This window comes from Carcharhinus amblyrhynchos, chromosome 18 (genome assembly GCF_965287045.1).
Source record: "Carcharhinus amblyrhynchos chromosome 18, sCarAmb.v2.hapA, whole genome shotgun sequence".
Taxonomy (NCBI): Eukaryota; Metazoa; Chordata; class Chondrichthyes; order Carcharhiniformes; family Carcharhinidae; genus Carcharhinus; species Carcharhinus amblyrhynchos.
Genome location: NC_137341.1, coordinates 38097970 through 38113370, shown reverse-complemented (window position 1 = coordinate 38113370; position 15401 = coordinate 38097970). Strand labels below are relative to the sequence as shown.

Here is a 15401-nt window from a genome sequence, read left to right as displayed (position 1 = left end):
GAACTCCCAAGAAGAGGGTGGAGAATCTCAAAGTACAGTTTTTCCACATTTTCTATCCCTGCTGAGGTGTCTCCCTCAAGAACAGCATCATCAAAAGTAAATATCAAGACTCTCCCACACAAACAGTGTTTCATCTCGAACTGGAAAACTCTGATTCATTCTGCCCACTCTCCAATCAGATCAGGAAATGGAACAAGTTGAAAATAGCTACAGGGTTTTTTTTTCCCCTGAAGAAGGTAAATGGAAACTGGACACTTCTTACTTCTTTCGCTTCATTCTATATATTTTTTAAATTAGCCTTTGGAATCAGTACAACAGTTATTGCTCAGGATTAGAGACTAGATTTGTCCTCTGATACATTGCCAATGACTGCGGATGAATACACTCATTGGGCTACAAAGCAGCTCATGGCACTCATAACCAAAGACACTCAATAATATTTGCAAGTACATAAGGTGGCTAAATATTAATTATGACAGTTTGCACATGCTGTCAAAAGATAATCACTGAAATCCCAAATCACTAACAGTTATAATTCTGGAAGCTTCTCCTGCTCCATTTCAGTCTTTAGATGTCTTGAAATTTGTGAAAATTAATTTGGAAGTTTTAACCTCAAAACATGTGCACATCACACACAATTTGAATGTCTGAGCCAAGCACTTCATGCATCGAATTATCATTATATATTTACCATATAATACCATTATATTTCAATAAATCTGGGAACATGGCAATCCACTGTCCAGTAATTAGTTTGCATTAGCCCTGCACTGAAAATCTGAACAGGAGCCAGTTCTTTCTCTTTACTGAGCACAACTTTAATGTGGATTGAATTTTCATTTCCCAGGCCCATCAGGATTTTGCAGCATACACCTTTTGTTTTGAACGTTACAATTTTTAAGAGTAGGGAATGCCATTCAGCCCAAGCAAGCCACATTGCCACAGCCAACCAAGCTGCCTCAGTCATTTCTCACCATATCCTTCAAATTATCATCTTTCAAATCCTTATCTATCCAAAAATTTATCCTACTGCCCTTTGAACCTCTACAAATTAGAATATCATTCTCTTATTAACTTCTTATATTACAACAGTGAATCAGAAGTACTTAATTGGGGGAAGTGTTTTGGGACATCTTGATTTCATGAAAGGTGCTATATAGATGGAGATTCTTCCTTTCTTCATTATATCTATGGGCGATGAAGCTGCTGAATAAAGTTCCACCTAATTTCCTTCCAGAGTCCCAGTCATTCATCACTGAAGAATTTGTCTGGAATATGTTTGCCAATTCCTTCCATAATCTTGAAAACTTCAGTCTGATAACATTCTCGGAAGTGGACTTCTTTGTGACAAAGATTTGAACTATGGAACCTCAAAGGGTCCTCCTTCCAAAGTAAATGCACCCAACTCGCTCAACCTGCCCTCAGAATTTAGGTTGTTGATAGCCATAATGATCTTCATTTCTCACCTCTCAAACACAATAATGTTAATTCCTATGATGAGATAAGAAGATCTGACCAATGTTTTTAATGGGATCTGCTCAAAACCTTCTGTACAGCAATTTTACTACCTCTAAATCTCTACTCTAACCCTTGCTAAACTAACCGACCAGTAATGTTGATATTTCAACTGCACAGTGCACCTTAACTTGATCCATTTACTACAGAAGGAGCTAATTTGTTGCAAGATCGTTTAATTTAATACAAACTTCCCAATTCGGCTCCATGCTAATTATTTTACACTTAGCTGAAAAGACATTTTCCCTTCATGTCAACAATAAAATAAAACTGAATCCTTTTGAATTGTCCCTCAACATCTACCAGCTTAGCAGTTTTACTTTCTATATCCCCAATCAAGGCTTATACATGAAAATAGGACAGGATCTCAACAAGCTCCCGAAATAGCTTGGTCATAACTGCTTAATTGGAGATATGGAGTATTGCTAAACGTCTGAAGGCAACCGCACAACCTCAAACAGACCATTGTTTGCAGCAAACTACCCAGCCTTCAGGAGAACAGTGACCACAACACCACACAACCCTGCCACAGCAACCTCTGCAAGACATGCCGGATCATCGACATGGATGAGATCATCACATGTGAGAATACCATCCACCAGTTACAAGGTACATACTCTTGCGACTTGGCCAACATCGTCTACCTGATACGCTGCAGGAAAGGATGTCCCAAAGCATGGTACACTGGGGAGACCATGCAGACGCTACGACAATGGATGAATGAACATCACTTGACAATCACCAGGCAAGACTGTTCCCTTCCTGTTGGCGAACACTTCAGCAGTCACGGGCATTCGGCCTCTGACCTTCGGGTAAGCGTTCTCCAAGGCGGCCTTCACGACACATGACAGCGCAGAGTCGCTGAGCAGAGGCTGATAGCTAAGTTCCACACACATGAGGATGGTCTCAACAGGGATCTTGAGTTCATGTCTAACTATCTGTAACCCTCATGACTTGCCTGGGTTTGCAAACCTCACTTACTGTACTGTCTGGAGACAATACACATCTCTTTAACCTGTGCTTAATGCTCCTTGCCACATTGTCGGCATCTTTAAGACTTGAATAGCAGGTTAGTTGTAAAGACTCGCATTCTAATCAGTAATCTGTAAACTGTCTGTGCTGTTATATGCTCTGTCTGAGGCCAGAACTCTGCATTCACCTGATGAAGGGACAAACCCCAAAAGCTTCTGAACCAACAATTCCACCCAGGTCCTATTCCCATGACCCCCCAAATTTACCCTGCTAATCTCCCTGATGATAAGGATTAATTTAGCATGGCTAATCAATCTAACCCATGCATCTATGGAGTGTGGGAGAAAACCCACCCTGACATGGGGAGAACATGCAACTCCAAACAGATAGTGACCCGAGGCTATAATTGAATCTGGGTCCCTGGCGCTGTGAGGCAGCGATATTACCCACTGTGCCACCTTGCCAGATAAAGATAGGACATAAACAACGGTGAGACTAAGAGACAACAGGCACACAAACAAATTTTACGATGGATGAGTATTTAATAAAAAAAACACCTTTCGGGGCCAATGGAATCCTAGAGCTCTTCACAGTCAAAGTATTTTTGCAGTCCAGTCACTGTTGTGATGTAGGAACAGCAGTTTGCACACAGCAAATTCCCACATTGTGGGAATGTGATAATGACCAAATATCCTTTTTGTGATGTTGATTGAGACATATAAATATCAGTCATGACATCAGGGATAGCTCTGCTGCTTTACTTTGAAATAGTGCCATACAATCTTATACATTTATCCAAGGGCCAGGTGCAGCCTGAGCTTGAACTTCTCATCCAAAAGACGGCACCTTCAATTGTGCAGCATTCCCTCAATACTGCACTGGAATGTCACTTTTGATTCTTGAGCTTAATCCAGGAGTAGAACTGGAACGTACAACCTTCCGACTGAGATAAGATTGCTACCAACTGGACCACGACAGACATTTGATTTACTTCGCATCAGGTCTAAAAATTTGGGCTTCATTTAACCTAGTCAACATTTCTTCCATTCAAAGCCACTTCAACTCAGAAAAGTCAAACACGTTGCAAGACGGAAGTTCAGATTTAAGTGGGCATGTACTTAAATTTAAAACTAGAAGAGTGCACCTACTAAGGCTTTGAAATGGCTGGCGATGTAAAAAAAAACTGCCACCTGACACAAACTTTGTTCAACAATTTGCACTGTCATACCTTCTTTTCCAGTTCTTGGTCAGATGTTAAGGATGCAATGGTCACCAGCACTTTAAGCAGGGGCAGATTGATTTCACTGCACTGCTTACCACAGACAGTAATCAAAATCTGCACACACGCAAGCAAATGTTCCAAATACTCCACCTACAGCATCATAAAAAAAACAAGAGAATCAATATTTTTGCACCAGAATTTCACATCCTATTTCATTCTTTTGATTACTTTTGTGCGTATTATTACAATACCATGGGCATTTATTTGGCCTTCATGGAAATCGGTTGCAAATTTGATTCCAAAGCTGTATTAGAATGTTTTACATAATTATGAACACGCATGTGTTTTTTATATATTAAAAATGGTACGATGACTCTGGTGGGAACAGGACCGACACACTTCCCACAGGTCATCAGCTGCTTCGTATACATCAGCTTCCTGCTAGGAGAAGCAGCAGGCACAAGATAAAATTTCAAACCAGTTTCCTGGTATAACATCCCTAGCTGGTAAACAGTTTTGATAACGACAGTTAAACTTTTCTACATCATCTCCGAATCTTTATTTTTTCTTCTCCCATATTGTTTTGTTGTGTAGCTCAAACCCTTTATTTCCATTCATTTGATTGTTGGGTTTATGAAACTGCCAAAAGATTACTGCTAATCTAAAAGAGAGATCAAGACCCGGTATGTGTGACCTCAATATGTTCTAAAGCACTACTCCTTTTGTACAAACACAACATTTTCTCCCTAACTTGTTTAGACAAAAGCCACAAATCTATTTTCTCATACCATGTTATTGTAGGTTGTCATTAATGCAACAGATTTCAAAGGCATGGATCCAATTTCATTCAGCTGGGCTGCCAGGTGCAAAATTTGGCTTAGGACACAGGGGCAAATACCTCCAGAGAAGACACTGAACTGTTTGAAAGGAGTGAATTTCCTTTTACAACAAAGGATCGTAATTTGCTGTTCGGTTGATCATCATATATTCTCCTCAGCAATCACTATTAACACCTGGTTCTGATCAGGAGAAGGAATTTGTATCCAGGTCAAATCTGTACAAATTATTTGACGCAGGAAAAACTCTCCTTCTATTTATCAAAGACATGGCTGAACAACTGTCAGTATTTGGCAGTAACTCTTGCTTTGCCTAGAGATAGTTGTTGTGCTTTCATAACCATAAAACTGGCAATCTGAAGTATTTTTTGAAATGTACCCATACGGTGAACTAAGTGCAACACCTCTGAAGTGACTGTCAACAGAAAAATTACTGAAAAAATTGGAATAAAGATGAAAGCTACATTAGAAAATGTAATCAGTGGCAACTAAACTTCCTGTACGTCTGTGATGCTACTTGCGTATGATGCCGACAGCTGGATCCTGACAATGGCACAGGAGTAGCAAGTGGGTGGATGCTTTGCCTGATAAGTTGTGCATCGTGTGTGTGTTGGCAGCAGCCTGTTAGAGGTAATAGCCAACAGTAGACTGAGAAATAGAGTACATGTGCCATGTGCCTTTAGATTGGAAATCTTGGATAGAAAGAATGTTGGATTGCATGGGAGGCCTGAGCCGTGATGGTAAAACTGTTTATATGAAGACTTAAGTGGGGAAGTTACAATAGGCATAGAGGTTGCAAGAGTTCGCAGGGGAGAAAATGTTACACTGAGATATCATGGCATTAATGGTCTGATGATTAATCAGACCATGTCAACCACTCGATGCATGGTTTTGCTGAAAATCCCTATCAAATGGGAGAAGGTGTAGATCTCAATTGAAAGGCATTAATGTACATGATCATGTTGAGCATCTGAAGTGCATTGATTCACCACCCAACCAGGAACAAAGTTTGTTCTGATAAAAGGCACCTTCACTTTCAGGAGTTGAAGTTATGCCATGCACACACAATAGTTGTTCTTCAAATTCAATTTCCTTCACAGCAATGGAAACTGCTGCAAATCGAGTACATATGATTATCCAACCAAAATAAGCATTGACTTGGTCCTCAGTGATCAACAAGAGGATTAGTCACTTGAGCTAAGTACCATAGAGGCTGCGAGGACACAATAAAACTACCTCAGTATAAAACAGTATATTTAGGAAAATTGAGGGAAGGGTAGGGAGCTAGAAATAAATGCAAGTTAACCAGCAAAAGCAGACAAAAAAAGTAGAAATTAAGGGTTCAATATGTTTTAATTTTTATTTTAGTAGTACAAAATTATTGTAACAGTAAAGATACATTTGACACCTGACATTTGGCATTATTATTGTAATAGGCATAATCCTTTCAATGTACTTTTAAGTTTCCAACAACCTCCTCACTGACAGCTAGTACCTCGTGAGTAAGTGATGATAACTTATTCCAAACAGGTCTACCAGAATCCACTAATAGTGTCCCAACCTTTCCCCACCTTTGCTTACCGATGCCAAATGTACAAATTCATGTCACATTAATATTTGTGAGATTAAATGAAAGAAACACAGCATTGTTTCATTTAATGAATTGTGGTGCTTTAACCAAACTGTGCTTAGTTCATGCAGACCCTCAGCTGAAATATTTCAATTATAATATGAAATTATAGTACAGTCCATTCTAAAGGTTCATGCACTGTTTCAAACGCAAGTAAATGAGTTTCTGATACATGCAACAAAACAAATTTCTCAATGCCTGACAGTTCAAATGTTATTACATGTCCAAATTTGCAAACTGATCTGGAAATAATTAGTAAAACGTACAGATAACAACTCATGGTAGCCTGATCGCGTGAATTATATCCCAATCGGTTCCAATTGTTGTCCTGCATGACGTTGGTTGTGGAGGAATTACAAAGGGTGGGGAGACCAGCGTAATTTATGTCAGCGTTTTGATAGCCTGATTCACTGTTATTTTAGTTTGTGACAAGCCTTTCAAACAACCTGGGCTACAGGGTTGGCTGAACGCCCAGTATGACACTTCTTCAGGCTCAATACTCCAGCTTTTAAAATTAATGTAAACCTTGAAATACAAAAATAATTATGTAGAGTTGACAAAAACATTGAAATGTTTTGGAAATATGCCTGCTTCATTATTAATTGGATTATCTATGAATTTAGCAATGACAAATGCAAGGCAAATAAGGAGGTCAAAGCAATTAGCAGAACCACGAAATCTCAATGCTGTCTAATTTAATGCCAAAGTCAGTGGCGTGCTGCAATGGTAGAAGAGAAAATGATTACATTGAACTAAAATTATTACGCCAGAAGAAAAATGTTTTAAGGTTCGTCAATGTTGAACTAAACATGCACTTTTCTTTTTCTCTTTCACTTCTCTGACCAGACTCATGATTCTGAACCCCTTCTCTTCTCTAAGGAGAACAACCCTACTTCCGAAATCTATTCTCTTAATCTTTTTTTGCATCCTCGCCAGTGCCTTCATATCTTTCCTGAATGTGATTCCCAGAATAGGACATAATACTCCAATTGAGGCTGAAGTATTACACCTGTTTTACACAGACAACTTCCTTCGTTCTGTACTCGAAGCACCTAATTACATAACCCAAGTAACCACATACCTTACTAAACACTTTCCCAACCTTAGAACGTTAGTGCACACATATCCCAGGAACCCATCTGCTCCTATGCACATTTTGCAATTCTGTACTTATTTTCACCAGTCCGAGAAACAACCAGTCACCCGCTACTCTTTTTCCTGCCACTCAGCTAACTTGGAATCTATGTTTTCCTCTTTGGATTCCTTCTTCCCTACTACCACATCCAGGAAAACAGGTAGAGAAAGCTCAAAAGTGCTTAAAAGTGTGTCACAAAACAGTTAGGCACAATGTTCAATGTGTCAATAGGATGCTTATTTTCTGAAAAGCTGTTTAGGTAATCCTGTGCAAAATTCATGAACTCCCATCAGTCATTTTTGGCTTAGAATCACAAATCCTTTCATTAGACCTGGTATGCAAAAGCCTCAGTATCGAAAAAAAAAGTTCAGTTGACAGCAATAAATAAACCAGCACTGAACATTTCCTTCTTTTCAACAAAAATTGCCTGCTGTCTGGAAAACTTTTTCCTCTTTCCCATCCCTTCTTCCAATAGTCAACAGTTCAGATGCACTTTTCATAGCAACCATTTACAGCACTGACCTGCATACTTCACTCAAATGTCTTCTCTAGCAACATTGATCCATACTTGGCACCACTAGCATCTGGCAAATAAATGGAGAAACAGGCAACAACTGCAATATTGGACTGCACTCCTCACTGTTTGCTAATCCCCCCTCCACTTGTTCTGATGAAAAGTTATAAACAAGAAATTGTAACGCTGCTTCTTTCTCCACAGACGCTGTCCGATCAGCTAAGTACCTTCAGCATTTTCCATTTCTATTTCAGATTTCCAGCAACTCCAGTATTTCAGTTTTGTAGGAAAACTATGAAATTTTGAGAAAACTACACTGCAAGATTTCTATGTGACAAACCTTCATTTCTGTTAACATTTACCTTTTGGGATACTTGGCATGTGTCAGGAAGTGCCAGAGTTGCTCCAATTCTTAACAGATGTGGGTGTAGCGCTTGCGCTGAGCTGCCTCTAATGACTGCGCCCAGTACTATCAGGTGAGCAGAGCAGGCTGATTTCTCCAGAGCCGTCAGAATCAATTTCAAAAAGACCTCGGGATCCACAAAAACTCCAATGAACTCCGCTGCCTTCACAGACTGGAATGATAGAAGTATCAAGAAATCAGAGATAGCAACTGAAAACTTTCAAAAACCTGATGCATTTCAAAGCCAGGAAAGTATCCAATTTGTTTAAAATATATATTCCACAGCAAGTATTACAAAATCATTTACAAGTTCCTATTTATCTACAATATTTGACTACAATTAGATTTTTATAGTTTGTTGTCATACATAATGCGATAAAATACATAGGAAAATGAGGGTGGTATGGTGGCACAGTGGTTTAGCACTGCTGCCTCACAGAGTTCAATTCCTGGCCTGGGTCACCATGTGGAGTCTGCACATTCTCCGTGTCCACATGGGTTTTCTCTGGATGCTCCGGTTTCCTCTCACAATCCAAAAGACGTGCTGGTTAAGGATATTGACCCTGCTAAGTTCTCCGTAAGTGTTACCTGAACAGGCGCCAGAGTGTGGCGATAAGGGGATTTTCACAGTAACTTTATTGCAGTGTTAATGTGAGCCCTATTTGTGACAGCAATAAATAAACTTTAAAAAATACAGGCCAAACAATTACTTCTGATATGAGTGATGTGGAATTTGTATTGCTTACACTTTGAGCTGGAAATTGTTTTTAGCTTCACCCAGCAAACAAAAAACATTTAATTGCATTATGGTTATTGTTTCTTCCAACAAAATTGTTCTAGTGCGTATGTGTGTTAGGAAGTGCTTATGTCTCAGTGACTAGTGTAATAATTCACAAAAACATTACATGTCATCTTGAAGGATATGAAAGTCAAAGTCATTTCTCATGCTGAAAAACAACAAATGGCATGTTGCAGCTTTAACAATCAAAAAAGGCAGAACCTTCAGAAAATCTGCCCACCTATCAATCTCTTTTACCCATGTGCTTTTATTCTGAACAACTCGTATGAGAAAAATTACACCCTCAAGTGAAACCATTTTGAATATATAATCGTAATTATTTCTCACTTATTCACAGCACTATTTATATTAATGGGAATCAATTGCATTTTGTACAATAGGGTCTCTGTTAATACACTTTGTTTGCTACTGTGGAGATTGAAGGACTGCTGCCTCTCCCCCCATCTCCCCAAATGGAAGTACGTAGGAAACACTACTTCTTTTCAATAACATGTTTGTTATTAAGTACTTGCCAAAGAAGGTAAACAATGAACTTGGACAGGTTCATCCCCTTTAAAATCTCAGGAGAAAGCAAGTTTATGGCAGCAGACAAGAGCAGTATAAGCAATGTTATACAGGCTAGTTCAGTATGTAACTGAATACAAAGTTGGCAAAGCAAGATGCTCTGTGAATGTAAGGCATGGCAACATAATGAAAGTCTGCCATGAACAAGAATACAAGTGTTCCTCTCTATTTTTTTGTTAAAAGCATTTTAAGACAGAACTTTCCCCATGGAAATGGTTCCCAAGGAGGCTGCAAAGACTTATTTCCCTGTACCACTCTATCCAGTAACATGGAGGTACTGAACTGAAGGGGTCAGAGTGATAGGCAGTCCTGAGAAACAAATGCACCATCTTACATTTGGGAAGCTGCATTTGGAAAACAAAACGTTTAAATCTGCTAGCACTTAAGGCTACTGGTTTACTCCATTATTTATTTTCCAACACTCATCACTGTAAACCGCACCGGCAATAGCATTGGCAGAACAAGTGGTAGATTAAAGGACTACAGTTGTTACCATGAATGTTTCTCATCCTAAGTTGCAGGAAAAACAAAAGATCTTACCAAAAAAATGCATTATAAAATAACTATTAATTTATTAGTGTCACAAGTAGGTTTATATTAACACTGCAACGAAGTTACTATGAAAATCTCCTAGTTGTCACACTCTAGTGCCTGTTTGGATACACTGAGGGAGAATTTAGCAAGGCCAATGCATCCAACCAGCACGTAACAAAATAGAACAGTTTTTATGAAAAAAAAGTACAAATTAAACTGAATCACAGGTTGCTCAGCAATTAAAATGTTAAATTAATACTACAAGTGGAGGCACACTTATGAAAAATGTTTCTAAACCGCATTCTTGATATCCTTCATTCACCATTGGTGGCCATGCCTCTGGCTACCTAGATCTTAAATTCTGGATTTCCATTCCTAAACATTTCCACTTGTCAATTTTCTTTGTTATAATCTTTCATAATGGATTCAGTGAAAATTTTTATTTAATAAGGCTCTGATCTTAGGCAATACGTAAATGCAAACTATTGTTGTCGTTTCTGATGAACCATATAGTATAATACAGGTGTTCGTCATCTAACCCACTGAGTACACACTGGCTCTTTGAAAGTACAACCCATTTCATCCCACTCCCCTGCTCTTTCCCATGCATATTTTCCCCCTTCAGGTATTTATGCAATATATTTTTACAACGATTGAATCTGTATTCACCATCCTCTCATGTAGTGCATTCCTAAGATTTGTGTGAAAATGTTTTTCCTCATGTCATTGCTGGCCCTTTGGCCAATCACTTGAAATCTGAGCCAGCTGGTTATCCATCCTACAGTCACTGAAAACAGTTTCCCTCTATTTATACTACCTAAACGTTGCTTGATTGTAAACTCTGCTCTCAAATCTCCTTTTCACCTTCTCTACTTTAAGGAAACAATCTCAGCCTCTCCAGTTTATCCATGCAACTGTAATCCCACATCTGCAGAACCATTCCTGTAAATCTCCAAAGCATCTTCCTTAAAAAATGGTGCCCAGAATTGGAGACATTACTGCAGCTGAGAACAAACTGGCACTGGCTTTTGTACTCTATGCCTCTATTTAAAAAAGCTCAGAATCCCATATCCTTTATCAACTGCTTTGTTAGCCTCTCCCGCCACCATTAACATGTGCGCACAAACACCCCAGATCTCTCTGTTCTTGTATCTGGTTTATAAGTTTTACCATTCAGTATGCTGAAGTTACTGTTGCTTCTCATTCTTTCCAACAAGATCCATTACCTCACACATTTCTGTGTCCAACTTCATCTGCCAGGTGTCCTGCCATTCCTCCAGCCTGGCGATGTCTCTTTGAAATCTATTATTATCTCCCTAAATTTCTTAATACGCTTCCAGTCATTGGCAAATTTTATAATAGTGCCTTCTATCCATATATTCAAGTCATAGTCCTTATCAAAGATAGCATTGGTTCCAGCTCTAAATTTTCAGGAAGTTCATGGTGTACCTCAGCCATTCGCAACAAATTTCTGCTCAACTAATTTTGTATCTGTGCCACTATTGTCCATTTTATCCTACGAACTTCAATTGTGCTAACTAATTGGGGCCTTTTTCTCCCGTTTTGCGTGCCAGGATTTTTCACTGGATGTTTTACTAGAAATAGCTTCTACAGATATGTGGCATGCAATTACAGACTAATTCTTATAAAGTTGTTTACAATTGCATATGAAATCAAAGACTTTAGTATGAAATCGTCATTGATGCTAACTGAAATATTAGTCATGCAGGAGAGCAGTAAAAGACATCTACGTACGTTCTGAACCACAGATGTCTCCTCATCTGAACATGACCGATACATGGTACTTAGCAGTAGCTCCATGTGTTGTGTGATGTGATCCTCAGCATGGAGCAGTAACACAATCAAGAGCTGGGATGCTTTAACTCGTGTTGCAGGAACCCAGTCAGTCATGTCTCGGCTAACGGCGGGCAAAATTTTGGACAAGTTCCGAAACACCAGCTCTCGGCATCCAAGGCAAGGGCGTTCTGCTAAAAGCAAAAAAAAACAAAAATCCAGTCTAAACTTAATTGTCAGATTACAACAGGCAGAGGTAAAATAATGGTCAACCTTTGTATGAAAAGCTTAAGGGTGGCGGGGGGGGAGGCAGTACAGGTAGCAGATAATGATATTAGTCACCTTCTTCAAATAAGTCAAAAACCAATGGAACATATGTCACAAGTTTTCATTACTGGCTGAAGATCTGAAGGAAGTTGAATGAAAATTCACCAACACAACTCTGCTACACAGTCATCAGCACGAAATCTTGAACGAAGATCTGCCTCAAGTTGATATAAAAGGCATTATTTAAAGAGCAGAATCTTTTCATTCCAGTACCCGAGCCAACATCGATCCCTCAATCAATATTTGGCCATTCAGGCCTTTAAACAAGATTGCCAAGAGATGGACTCTAACACCTTTGAGAGTAAACGCGGCAAACTCAAACTTGTCTAGGTGTGAAATGTCAACTCTTTTCACAAAACTTTGGGACTTTTTTTCTACAAACACGAATGTCTAATTGTAATCTTATATTTAATTATTTTATTTCACCACAGTCCCAGATGGCCACAGGCTGCTCTCTCTCCTTTGAAAGGGAGAGCTGACTGGTGGGAATTTATCACGAGGATCACCACACCTCAGGCAAGGGGCAAGGCTGAGGAAAGTGGGGACTTCATGAATAACCTCAGCCAATATAGGAATTGAACCCATGCTACTGGCGCCACATTGCATCATGAACCAGTTGTCCAGCCAACTGAGCTAACCCACTCCCCATTATGGCCATTATTCCATCACTGTTTGAGAGGTATTGCATCATTTCACTGCTACGTCGACCTACGTTACAATCCTGACAACACTACAAAAGTACTTCACTGGCTGTTGAGAGCTTTTGTGGGGAGCAGAATGGTACGGAAGCTGTGCTAACCCTATATAAATACCAGCTCTTTCTTTACAATAAACAAATTTCCAATTGAAAAACTTCAGAGCACACACCTGGATTAAATATGTGTGATTTATTTCAGATGCATAGCAACCCTGCAATTCTTTGAGGTTTTAAATTGTGGAGCGCATGCACCCACAAACCCGATAATGGCTTTAACCTCTGCCTTCCAGGACAAATAACAGACTACAGCACTCAGACAGTGCAGAATCTTCTGTTTAATGTTTTGCGGTTCTGTAATTATAAGTTACAGCAACACAATGAAAGCTTTCCTAGCACCATTCATGGTTTTAATACACAGACAAACTCAAGTCTAAGCTGAATTCACTAGCTGCCAGCAAGATCATTACTGTCCAGCAGCCTCCTGTTATTTAGGGACACTTCATCACAAGGCCATGACTAATGTCCTTTATTCTTGAACAAATAAATTAACAAAAGAAAATTGATGAACATGTGGCACATAGGAGAGTGGGAAAAAAATGACCAATTAGCTGGAGAACTCTGGTCTGATTTTCGGTCAATCAGGAAGTCCTAGCCCAATGCACAACAATTACTGAAATGAACTTAAAAAATATTCTGCATTATGAAAACGTTCAAATTATCCCAAGTTTTTAACACCAGGAGGCAGCAACTCCTGCAATGATTCTGATGAGAACAGAGATATATTTCAAAATTCTTGTAGAAACTAAGAACATTTAATATAAATTACAAGTTTATGCTTGCAAAAGTAATGATTTCTGACTTGCTTGGAAAAAGGTGTAGGTCATTCAGTCCCTCAAGCCTTTTCCACTAAAGTTTAACATTTATTTATTAGTGTCATAAGTGGGCTTACATTAACACTGCAATGAAGTTACTGTGAAAATCCCCATGTCACCACAATCCGACGCTGTTTAGGTACACTGAGGAGAATTTGGCATTGTCAATGTACCTAACTAGCACATTTTTTGGACTACAGAGGGAACCCAGGCAGTCACAGAGAACATGCAGACACTGCACAGACTGACCTAAGCCAGGAATCAAACCCAAGTCCCTGGCAATGTGAGGCAGCAGTGTGCTAACCACTGTGCCACCATGCTGCCCTACTCAATGAGATCACGCCTGAGCTGTATCTCATCTCCAGCCCTGATTTGCCTCCATAACCATTCATACTAATAAAATTCTCGATTTAACATCAAGCTACCGGCTACTGTTTCTTTGTGGAATCGTGTTCTACAATCAGATTGCCCTCTGAGTGATCAAGTGTTTCCTAACTGTTCATCTAAATGGCCTGGATTTCAACTTATGTGCCTTTGTACAAGACTGGCCCACGAATAGAAAAAGTTCTCCCCAGCTATCCGATCAGTTCCTAGCAAGTTCTTGCACAGGATAATGAAAACATGATTTAGTCTCAAGTAGTTTGCAAGTGTTGAGTTTTCATTTCAGGTTGCAAAACACACATTCTTTACAATTACTAAAGTGCTGCAAACCATTAGGCAAGATTCTGAGAACAAGGACAAAATAGCAGTCCACAGACAGTACAGAACACCCTATTGCAGCCGACTTGGATTCAGCAATACTATCATCATGACCGATTTCAAGAATTTGTCAGTTGCAGTTCAGTTATATGGTCATAGGTTCAACCCCACTCAACAGACTTGAATCAAAATCAAGGGTGACACTTCAGCACAGCACTGAGGGAGCACTACTGTTTGAGGCTCACAGTGGATAAGATATTAAATTGAGGCATTACTCTTCCTCTCCAGTGAATGTAAAAGATTCTGTAGCATTATTTTGAGGGAAGACAGGTGTCTGACTTGGTATTGATCCCCCAATCAACATCACAAAAACAGATTATCTGATCATTATTACATTGCTGTTTTTAAGATCTCACTGTGCTCAAGCTGGTTGTCACATTTTATACGTTACATCAGTGACAATACTTCAAAAGCATTCCATTGGCTGCCAGGTGCTTTCAGATGTCCTTTTTGTTTTGTTTTATAATGTTCCTGCAAAGTGCTTTGGGATGTTAAAGGTACAAGTTGTTGTTGAAATTTAGGTTCTATCGACTGTACAATTCCTCACAGATAATTCTTAATTTACTGATGCAACACAGAAACAATTTTAAAGACTGCTTTAAACTCCTGTCAAACCCAAGCAGGTTAAAAACTTGCATCCACAATCTTCTATACTGCTAACAAAGTTGCAAGCGATGTGCACCGTTTCACCATCAGTAAGGAAGCAAAAGGGGAAATAATCTCAAGGAAACTTCAACTCAGTTTCTGCTGTATAGCTCCAAGCAATTGATGAGTGCAGGACGAGCAAAACACTAAGCCTTTTTGGTTGGAAAGTGGCGCACGTTGTAG

General features: G+C 39.3%; 1 protein-coding gene across 1 annotated transcript in view; it reads right to left on the bottom strand.

Moving 5' to 3' along the window:
* The window catches only part of dnaaf5 (dynein axonemal assembly factor 5), a 99706-nt gene that overhangs the window by 36603 nt on the left and 47702 nt on the right, over positions 1-15401 (bottom strand). Inside the window, exons 5-7 of the mRNA XM_080206840.1 lie at positions 11880-12112; positions 8187-8399; positions 3716-3859 (exon numbers count right to left, since the gene is read on the bottom strand). Coding sequence (XP_080062966.1) covers positions 3716-3859; positions 8187-8399; positions 11880-12112 — 590 coding nt within the window. The remainder of the gene's footprint in view (positions 1-3715; positions 3860-8186; positions 8400-11879; positions 12113-15401) is intronic.